General features: G+C 36.7%; 1 protein-coding gene across 1 annotated transcript; it reads left to right on the forward strand.

The window, feature by feature from the left end:
* Positions 1–10,544: 10,544 nt before the first annotated feature.
* LOC110901541 (protein ALP1-like) lies at positions 10,545–11,540 on the forward strand. Its single transcript, XM_022148361.1, has one exon. It carries the CDS (start codon positions 10,545–10,547, stop codon positions 11,538–11,540), a length of 996 nt encoding a protein of 331 aa, XP_022004053.1.
* Positions 11,541–11,980: the final 440 nt, after the last annotated feature.

An 11,980-nucleotide genomic window follows, 5' to 3' on the forward strand; every position in this document is an offset into this window, starting at 1 on the left:
TTTGTCTTTGGGCCTAGCCCATGTCTTTTAAGTTGTTGGGCTTAGTCCATAATATTGATGTATTTGGGCCTAGCCCATATTATTTATTACAAATGGGCTTTTATAAGGTTTATGGAAATGGGCCATTGCCCATATATTTAAGGATTTGGGCCTAGCCCAAAATTTATGTAATCTTAAGCCCAATATTTGTTTTTGGATTCATGATAAATTTTTACTAAGTATTATATAACATACTAGTAAACTTTTCATAATTACACTTGGTGTTATTCTCGTTATTGAACTTTCCGGTTTTTCATTGTCATTGACTATATGAAGTGTCTAAAACGGTTTTTTTTAGGCTTGTAGTGACATTCGGGTAATATATATAGTTTTTGTGTCGAAGTTATTCGTTTCGCCGACGTGGCATAATGGGTCGCCCGATGCCCGTCATTCGAGCCTTGTCGTCAGATGTTCGCGCTGGAAGTTATGATATTACACAAGTGTGTTTTGAGTGTTTGCGAAGGTTCGCGACAATTGTCATGCTTGCGAATGTTTGGGGAGTTTCGGTTATTTGTAAGTGTATATTTATTGTAAAAATTGTGTGTGTTATTTTTGTACATTTTCCTAGTACTAGTACATACACATACTTATACATGTATTATACACCAAATAAGGTATTGAAAATATATATAATTTTTCTCCAAAAATTATATTGATTTTTTTATACTTTTAGTTTCACCAATTTTATTTAATAAAAACAACTTTTTAGTATTTAAATAACTCTTGGATGGTTAAATCTTAACCCTTTTCATTAGGGTTTGTCTAATCACGATTAAGGTTGTTAATCACAATTAAGATCACTAATCACGATTAACCATGCTAATCACCCCGTTAATCTCTTTTTAATTGCGATTAATATTTTAGAAAAATTTCGCCATAGTTTCCCCTAAAATATGGCGTTTTCCCACGTTTTAAAACGCGTTTTAAGCATGTTTAGCACCCTTAATCATGATCAATTCAAAACAAGTTTCATTTTATCAACTTTGCATGAACACTACACATAAACATCTTCATGCTCCATGAACTTTACATATATATATTTTACCATAAAAATTATGACATTTTTAGGTCTTTTAACAAGATTATTTAAACCATCATTTTTATCCTACTTATGACCTTGCTCTTTTATTTAAACAAGTTGTTTAACTCATTTTTTGTTAGGTTCGGAGGCTCTCATGATTGTGTTTGTTTGTATAATTTTTACATTCAGAGTATATAAAACAGTGTAAAGTGCAGCGGAAATGAATACAAACTTTGTAAACACAATTCAAAGAAGAGAATAGTATGATAAACAATTGCTTCACATTAAGTCGAATGATTGCAATACAAATCAAAAGATTACAAGCATGCTTACAATACTAAACTCCCCCTCAGCCTGATGCTCCAAGGTAGGTTGCACAAGATGAAAGGATTGAATTGAGGAGAGAACTCACCCAAGACGATCAAATGTAACAGTACATAGTACTGCTCCATTTATAGACAAACCAAACCACTGAGGCATCTCAGCTGACGTCACCATGAAAGTGACATCTAACAAACTAACAAACTTTATCTACTGATCTAAACAACTACTGCTTTGCTAACTACTGATGTTACATTATAATACACAAGATAATTAAAACCGCTGTTGCATCCTTCCACTGCTGTGAACCCAGCAGTACTTGTCATGACCAGCAGTGCTTGAAGCAAGGCAGTAGATTGAGCAGCAGGGCTTTAGTTCTTCAATCAGTCTTTGACTTGATCAGCAGTTGTAGGTCAGCAGTTGTTGGTAAAGGCAGTACTTTGAGTATATCAGATGTTAGAGCCACTATCAAGGGGAAAGCTTAGAGTAAACAACTGCTTATTGTGAATCCATTGTTGTGATCCGGTTTTGGCTTTCATCATCTGTTCCTCTGGTAGGGTTCAATCCCAACAATCTCCCCCTGGAACAGATAATGCCAAAACCCTTCATTATTCTGGATCTTTATTTCTCATCAGAAGTTTCTTAGCTTGTCTTTTAAATTCAGCTTCAAATTCCTTGGAACTCAAGTCATCTTCATCCCTACACAATGTAAGTTCAAGGAGATCCTGCAAATCTTCAACACTAAGGCCTAGTGCTTCTTTCCTTGATATATACTTCATTTCGCCATTGGATCTGACCAAGGTCAATACGTGGGTCTTTTGATCAGACATCCACTTTAGTATTTTTAATCCTAATGGGTTTCTTGGGAGAGATTTATTTCCTGATGAGTTTGGAGATGTTGGCCTTGTGAAAAGTTGTAAGCTATCAGACATTTGTTTGAGGGCCTTCTCAATGACATCATTTGCTGCAGCTATGTCTTTTGCAGTTTCTTTTTCAATTTGCTCTTGTCTCTTTTGTTGATCTGGCTCAATGTTTGATACTTCTGAAGTGTTTGGTGATGCAGGCTTAGTTAACACCTTCTTAAAAAGGTTTTGAAGTTTTGCTGAGCTTTCTTCTTTTAGACCCATTTTCATGATGGTTTCTTTGAAGTACTCAGCTTCCTTTTCCTTTACCTCTTCACCAGACAGCTGTTTTCCTTCTTCTTGGTTTGACACAAGAATAGGATTATCTGCTGATTTGAACAGTGTTTTGAGGTTTTCAATCTGTTGTTCAAGCTTCATCATTTGTTCACGCTTCTTTGAAGTGCCTGAAACAGTTATCTTTCTTTTCTTCAGCCTTTCATAGGCTTCATCAGTATGCTGCTTTGATCATTTTTATATGGCTTTGGCAGTGTCCACATTTGCATCCACCAGCTCCTGTTTCTTTCTCTGGTACTCAGATGTTAGGTCAGCAATGAGCTTTTTGTACTTGCTCCAATTTGGAGCAGTCTTCTTCTTTCTAGGATTGTTTTTGATTCTATCAATCCTATCTGCCTCATGCTTTAGAGCAACTATTGGCCATTCTTCAAACTGTTTTTCTTCAGCAGGATAAAATTTCTCTTTCATGATATAGGCTAGATATTCTTTTCTTAATTTATTTCGTTGATCAGCCTTTTCTTTGTTCAGTTCTTATGCAAACTCTTCCATCTACTTAACTTTTGAGAGTAAGAATTCCAGTTTTTCAGCAATGGCCTCGTCACTTAGACCTTCACTTTCAACTTTAGCTCTTATTTTAGCTTGCCTTGCCTTGAGCTTGAGATATTCATCCATATCCTCTGGAGCTATAAAGCCTATGAGTGAGGGGAATCTTCTTTTTGAAGGATCTTCCTCTGCGTGGAATTGTCTCATCTCATTTTTTACAGCTTCTAGTTCCAATGGATATTTTGCAGCATTAGGATCATGTATGTCCTCATCGGCAGGGATTGGTTTTCTTTTTCTGGTGTAGAGATTTGGTTGTGATGTAGGAATGGTGAGAGCAGTGGTGGATGATTGACTAACAATGGTTGAAACAACTGGTGTTCCAAAAGCTGTTGTCATTACAACTACTGATGTATCAACAGATGTCTTCTGCTTTTGAGCAGGGGTTGTGATGGCAGTAGTTTGAGTGGTGATGAGTGACTGACTAACAGTAGTTGGAACAACTGGTGTTTCAACCACTGTTGTCATTACAGCAGATGTTGTAACATCTGCTGTCTTCTACTTTTTGGCAGGAGGTGATGATGGGGTGGCTGTTTTTGGTGGTGAATTTGTTGTTGGTGATGTGATCACAGATGATGGTGGAGTAGTGGTTGTGGTGGTGTGTGGTGATGTGGTGTATGTTGATACTGCAGCTTTGGTTTGGCTAGTCTTTTCTGGCTCAATGTAGATGCCATCATTAATTCCTTTCTTTTTCCGCTTGATCTTCTCCCCCTTTTTGGCATTATCTGGGAAGGGTTCATTCAGTGGGAGGAACTTTTCCAGAAGCACTTTGTATATGAGCCTTGATAGCTTTAATATCTGCCTGAGTATCTTTAAATCTTGACTCCACCATGTTTGTCAGTTTTTGTACATGTATAGCATGTTGCTGATCAGCCATCTGTTTTTGTCTTTCCAGCAGTGGTTGGAACATGTTCCATAACTCATTTGCAGTAGGTGCAGGTTGTGCAGGTGCTTGAGCTGGAGCAGCAGTGGATTGTGCTTTTTGAGCTTTTAACAGCTGCTGCACCATATCCTTTATTTCAGCAACCGAGGACTCTAGATTTTCAACTCTGCCCGTCAATTCCTGATATTTTGAATCATCACCCGAGTTAACGGGATCATCTGAATCCCTACCAGCAGTGGTTTTACCAATGTATGACTTAGAAACTGAATCCCAAAATTCATTCATTGATGCCCCTTGTTCTTGGTACTGGGGACTTCTTTCTTCAGCACTTGTTAACCTTGTAAAGGTACCAGTGGGCATAACAAACTCACTGGTGGTTCTCAGAGGTGCTATTGAAGAAATTGCCTTCAAGGGAGTCTTATGAATGTAACCACTGTCCAAATGTAAACCAGTGGGTTCAACATTTGTAGTGGCTGCTCCACTTGAACTACTGACAGGAATTACTTGTAACTCCTGCAGTGTAACCTCCTCAGTTGTTGCTGGGATAACAGAGATATCAGCATCAGACCCAGTCACTTGTGGGAGTATACTCTCAGTGATAGGTGATTGAGAGGAACTGGTTTGTGTCTGAGTAATATCAACTGCATGCAACAAGGGTATTATGGATGATGGTAATGTGGGGGGTGAAGGTAAAGGGGTTGAAAGAGACATATCCTTGGGATTAGGACTGAGGAAGATGGATCCGAGTGGGTCCAGAGCTTCATATTGTGGGGTCCCTGTGTTTACAACCTGATCCTTTTGTGAGGATGCAGGAGGAATTTGAGGCAAGGGTGGAGATCTTTCTTCCAACTGCTGTGAGGAAGTAGCAGCAGTGATTATTGGTGACATTTGTGTTGTCACTGGCAGTGGCTCTAGGATCTCATCTTCCAGAGGTGCCTTTGTTTTGGGTTTGGGGGGCTTTCTGGATGTTTTTTTTTGGTCTTTTTGGTGGTGGCAGGTGTGGGTTTCAAAACAGTGGGTGTGCTGCTTTGATCACCTGAGCAGTGGGCTCAGCAGCCGATACCTGAGGAGCAGTTTCATCTACTAAATTCTGCTCAGGCACCTCTGCTTTTGTTTTTATAGGTGCCAGCATTCTAGAGAATGTTTCAGGCGTTAAACCATTTATTTTAAAAGAAGCACCTTGTTTGGGCAATTCTGTATCTTCCTTTTCGAATTTTTGTTCAAAATAATAGCTCAGAAACCTTGGAAAGAGTAGAAATGCCTTGCTATCAACATTTTTTACCAAATCATCAAAAATCTCCTGGGAATAATTAAAATTTTCATTATTTAAAATTGCATATCCCAGGCATTGATTTTTGACGGTATTTCGTTAAAAACGGTAGTTTTATTAGAAACACATATCAACAGAGTGTGAAATAAAAACCTTGGTGCAGAAGGGAAGAAACCCTTTTGTAGGGTATCCCTTTTTGGTTGCTCTGCAGAACCCCTATTCATGAAATCCTTTTTCAACTCGGTTTTAGAAAAAGAGGTTTTACCTTCCAGATCATCGAGTTTGAAGACTTCTGAAATTATTTTTGGGGATATTTGAATTTCTTTACCATGTATCGAGGAGTTTATGGCTGTGACAATGTCTCCTTGTTTCTCAAGGGTAGCCTTTTTCCAGAACTCTCTCTGGGTTTGTAGGTAGATGGGAGCATCTGCTGTTAGCAAAGTTTTGTACTTTGATGCAGATAAGGTGTTGATGATGGAGTCGAAGATGTTGTTGGATGTGGGTTTTGTCAGAATACCCAAGTAGTTGTGAGGAGCTTTGTATGGTATTTCGTTTGGTTCAGCAACCATTTGAGTGGCGTCTTTAGGAGCGAATAAAGAAGATGATTTTGATTTTGATCTTGATTTTGATTTCATCATTTTGATGAAGAAGATCGAAGAATGTTTTTGTGAAGAAGAGTGGGAAACTGCTTTGAGAAGAGAATTTTTGGAATTCAATTCGACAGTGTGAGCCCCTGTTTGGGTTTAATCAGGGTTTTATTTTAGGGAAAAAGTGAATGCTGATGTGGCATCGATTATAACGATCTGACGACTAAAAACTGACCACGTGCCAACCCCTGATGAAAGATTAAATAATGGAGGACAGTTGTTTTGACAACCACTGATGGATCAACCACTAGTAGTTACAACGGTAACAAAATGAAACAGTGGATGATTTTTACTATCAGTGGATGCTTCTTACTACATCAGTGGATAGCATATCATTAGATAGAACACTGATTTTAAACATCAGTGCCTATCAAAGGAATATGATAGAGCAAGGGTTGACTTTCAGCAGTGGACAGACTTTAGAAAACAGATAATTGAAGCACAACAGTAGTTAAGGGAAAACAGTGGTTGATAATAAGATGAAGGACCATCAGCATAACAACTGTTAGTGCAGCAGTGGTTGAACTTTTGACAGTTAATATGAGCATCTGGTTGTTCAGATGTGGAGATTAATTTTGTCATGTGTAAACACAATATTATGTCCAACATCTGTTATTCTGCAAAAATGCTATACTCAACAATTTACATTTTGGATGCAAATTATCAAGATTAATTAGTCAGCAGTTTTTCTAGGAGATTATGTTCTAGGTTTACCACATGTTCATTATTCCTGACAGCGGTTCAGTATCCCAGATGATGAAGGCTTCTTTACTAAGGCCACTCATTTTATGTCTAATTATTTGAATTAGAACATGAGTGCCTTTAGTAGTTTAAGAATCTATTTGCAATCAATTTTTGATCTGTGATAAACAGACTTGAGTTTGATATGACCTTGACATATGTACCATTTCCTTTTGATCTATTTTTAGGGATAATAACTTCACACAAAAATAAGGAAATTACATCCTGACCGGTGAGAAAACTTTTACTATAAAAAATGAGTAAAAGAACAAAATATATTATTAAAAAATGAAATAATATATCCGGTTTTATTTGAAAAAAACACCTTAAAAAATAGTTAAAGGATGTTTTGAAATTAACATCAAAAGGATCTGACAGCTTTTCAGGTAAGTTCACAATCATATCATCTTCAAGTTTTATGATCACTGTTTGGGATCATTTTCTTATTAATTGATTACAAAATCCTCTTCTAAGTTCAATCACTAAGATACTAATTTTACCTGAACTTTTCCTGAATTAATGAATGCACACAGTTGCATGATGACCATTGTTTCCCCAACTTTGGACTCATAAGTGTTTTATGTTTATACTCTTTTCTTCTGACTTCAAAAGTTTTGAGATAAACACACTTTTGAGTTTTTTTAATTTTTCTTCTTCCCTTTTTTTTACCCTTCCCATTCATAAGTAGTAAAATACTTAATGGGAGGTTTTTAATGAAAGAATACTAAATCCAAAACCATTTTCAGCAATGTTTTGAGAGATTTGGACATTTTTGCACATGCTTATGCCAAAATTTCACATTACTCATGATCTAGATTATTTTGACTGCTGATTTTCTTAATGTATTCTTAACACAATTGATTTTGGTCCTTTTAGAGAAACCTCAACCTGTTTTTCAATACATAAGATTCAATTAACTAAAGTTTGGTTTCCCCCTTTTAGGTTAGCAAAAACACTCATGTTTATATGAACATAGGTTTCGTTAATCTGAGGTCCATACTTTAGTACAAAATATGATGAAATCATCACAAATTTCATAACAACAGTTGAAATCAATTTTGACTGAAGATTATCATACCATAGTTACCAGACATGTCTTCCGATCTGAAAACTATGGGTGATTTGTGTATGACATCGCTTATTGTTTGAAATTTGTGAATCTTATGACATCTTGGTTGTTTTACAGAGCTTTAGAATAGTCACTTTGAACATGATTTCTCGTTGCTCTGTTTTTTAACTAAATACGACCAACCTTAATATCAATGAATTGTGAGCTGAACTGTTATGTCAAATTGATTGTTAGATCGAATTTGAGTATCCAAGCTCTGATACCAATTGTTAGGATCGGAGGCTCTCATGATTGTGTTTGTTTGTATAATTTTTACATTCAGAGTATATAAAACAGTGTAAAGTGCAGCGGAAATGAATACAAACTTTGTAAACACAATTCAAAGAAGAGAATAGTATGATAAACAATTGCTTCACATTAAGTCGAATGATTGCAATACAAATCAAAAGATTACAAGCATGTTTACAATACTAAACTCCCCCTCAGCCTGATGCTCCAAGGTAGGTTGCACAAGATGAAAGGATTGAATTGAGGAGAGAACTCACCCAAGACGATCAAATGTAACAGTACATAGTACTGCTCCATTTATAGACAAACCAAACCACTGAGGCATCTCAGCTGACGTCACCATGAAAGTGACATCTAACAAACTAACAAACTTTATCTACTGATCTAAACAACTACTGCTTTGCTAACTACTGATGTTACATTATAATACACAAGATAATTAAAACCGCTGTTGCATCCTTCCACTGCTGTGAACCCATCAGTACTTGTCATGACCAGCAGTGCTTGAAGCAAGGCAGTAGATTGAGCAGCAGGGCTTTAGTTCTTCAATCAGTCTTTGACTTGATCAGCAGTTGTAGGTCAGCAGTTGTTGGTAAAGGCAGTACTTTGAGCATATCAGATGTTAGAGCCACTATCAAGGGGAAAGCTTAGAGTAAACAGCTGCTTATTGTGAATCCATTGTTGTGATCTGGTTTTGGCTTTCATCATCTGTTCCTCTGGTAGGGTTCAATCCCAACACTTTTCAAGACTATTATAGTTTAAATCATGGTTTTTAAATCTTTAATAAAAGTTGTATTTGAAATAAATCATCTTCATGTTGTAGTAAATAAAGTTCATGGCTCATAAGAATGATGATCTTGTTTAGGTTTAAACATAAAAATGTTTAAATCTTTATTTTTGTTCTTAAACATGCAAGATTATCCATGTAAATAACCTACTTTGACAAGATCTACACATGTAAAGCATCATCTAGCACATAATCAACATAATCCACATAATATACACCATATTTAGTAGACTTTTATGGTGGGGTTAGGGTTTTAATCTTTGATTTTTTTTTTGTTTTGATTTGTTCAAGATGATGAACATGTACTTTGTATATCTACATATTATAACAAGCTTAAAAATGATAAAAAAAAATGATCTTACAATTTTGCACAAGCTTAAGATGAAGATTAAGAAATAATAAGAGCTCCAAGTGTTCCTTAAAGACCCTCCATGCTTGCAAGCTTCTTAGGTGATCTTGAAATGGTTTAAAAGAGACTAGAAATTATGTGTTTAAGAATTGAAAGTGAGGAAGTGAAGAGGTGTTGATGGACCCGTGAGTTTGAGGGAGGGAATGAGAGTGTTTGGTTTGATTTTTTTTTCTTTTTTTTTTTTTTTTGGGTGAAAGTGATGTTATAATGTGCAATTTTTCATGCCATACTTCAAATCTACAAACCTTACTTTCATTTATCAAATTTCAACACCCAATCAAAGTTTGTGAGTGTGGGTGTGGGTCAGTGGGTGGGCCTACTTTGGCCGATTTGGGTATGGAGGTGGTTAAGATTTGTTTTTTTTTTAAACTATATAGGACATGTGTCATATATATCTTAACTTGATATTTTGGTAATTAGCTTAATTGGGATAATTAGGATAGTAAGAGTAGTTTAGGGTTTTAAATAAATTCTAACTAGTTCACTAGTTTAGTGGGTATTGGTTTTGGATAGTAAAAATACCACTAGTTCGCTCACCGGTTCGATATAGGGTGAAATATAAAAGACGCTATATAATACCGGGAGCTATGGTTTTAATTTACCATCAACGCTAAAGTGTTTATTCAAGGCATTGGCGACGCCAAAATATGGCTAACTAGTTCGCTAGCCTTTTAGTTTAGGAAATTGGATGGTAGGAATATAATTTATTCACCTATCGGCTCGGACTTGGGCAATGTGTGAAAGTTGCGGCGTAGCATTGGGAGCTTGTATTTCGGACGTCCCATTGATATCCCCAAGCTTATTTAGGGTGTAATATATTATTAACAAGTCCTACGAACCTTAAAATAATAAATTCTCGTGTCGCGGAAAATTTATTTTGGTTATATTTTGGCGCAGATCGGACAAAGTGCAATTGTAAGCGTTCACCGGAAAGTTAAGGTGTTTTAAATGTTTAGCGTCCCTAATTAGGGATTTTTATTCGTATTCCATCTACCAAGAGCGTATGTGCCCTTCGTTGCTCGTTTCGACAGTTTTCGGAACTTGCTGGCATGAATAGTGTGCTCAGGTGAATAGTATTTTCAGCATTTTGCCAACATATTAGGACATAGCTTGTGGTTTTCTCGCAACATGGCGATTGTGTTAATATTGTTTAGCATTTTTAGCCATGTCCTATGATTGCTAGAACTTATACGACCTAATCATGCAATAATTAAATCGTAAAGAGAGAAATTAACGTTAAATCAAATGTTTAACTTGTACGGAATTACCATTATTTTTGCCAGTTGTCACAGAACCTGTGTACACGGACGAGATATCTCGACGTCGGTTCCAAATGAGTCGTCGACTTTTTTTACGTATCACAGACGACTTGGCCCAGTCTGATCCGTTTTTCACACTGCGATACGACGCTAGGGGCCAAAGGGGATTCACTACTTTACAAAAATGTACGTCGGCCATTCGCCAACTGGCATATGGGTACGCACCCGATGCGTTGGAGGAGTATTTAAGGATGTCCGAAAGAACCGCACGTGAATGTTTGCACAGGTTTTGTGAATGGATCGTCAAATTATATAGCAAGAAATACCTGCGAAAACCAAACGCAAACGACGTTCAAAAATTATATCAAGCACAGGAACAAAGACATGGTTTTCCAGGAATTCTCAAGAGCATTGATTGCATGCATTGGCTGTGGCAGAACTGCCCTACTGCTTGGCAAGATCAGTATACTCAGGGAGATCATGGTCATCGCACTATAATTCCAGAGGTTGCTGCGTCACAGGATCTCTGGATCTGGCATGCTTTTTTTGGTCTACCTAGTTCACTTAATGACCTTAACATCATCTACCAGTCACAGATATTTGACGATGTAGTGGCGGGAACAGGTCCAAACACCAGTTTTACGGTTTCGGGGGTGGAATACAGGCGGGGTTACTACCTTGCAGATGGAATATACCCAACGTACTCTACAATCGTTAAAATTATTCCGCACCCGACAGACGATAAAAGAAAGAAATTTGCGAAGTTTCAAAAGGGTGCGAGAAAAGATTTTGAACGGTGTTTTGGGGTTCTACAAAAAAAATGGCATATCATTGAACATCCAGCACGTTCTGCTACACCAAAGAGATTACGACACATTATGTACGCTTGTATCTTGCTTCATAACATTATCATTGAAGACGGAGGTAGAGCGATATGTGAGTACGACGAAAACGCGTCTAACGGGAATTTTGTTCCAGTTAGTTTGGAACAACAAGATTTAAACGGATTCTCTCTACGTAACGAATACACACATCAAAACCTACAAACGGACTTGGTGGAGTACATTTGAAACAATGCGTAAAACGAACCTAACGACCATATGCCGGATGAAGACTAGTAGTTTTTAATATTTTTTTAGAATATGTTAGTTTTTTTAATATTCTTTAAGTTCTTAGTATTTTTATTTTTTAAGTTTATCTTTTTTTTAAGTTATGTAATGTTTGGTTTTTTAATATTAATGAATTTATTTTTTTTAACTTATCTAATGTTTTTTTTTTAAAAGTAGATAAATAAAAAAAAAGTTAATATGGTGGGGTAGGACCATCCTCCATTTCCATTGATCTACCTTGGAGGAACATCCTCCAAGGGACTATGATGTAACGCCTACGTGACGGATCATCCTCCAAGAAAGGATGGTCACCATAACGCATAGCCTAATAACTGGCCTAGCGAGATCAGTAGTTCAGACTTCAGATTACTTTCCACTTAATATTCCCTTTTTATTACCAT

The sequence above is a fragment of the Helianthus annuus genome, chromosome 13, assembly GCF_002127325.2.
Source record: "Helianthus annuus cultivar XRQ/B chromosome 13, HanXRQr2.0-SUNRISE, whole genome shotgun sequence".
NCBI classification, from domain to species: domain Eukaryota; kingdom Viridiplantae; phylum Streptophyta; class Magnoliopsida; order Asterales; family Asteraceae; genus Helianthus; species Helianthus annuus.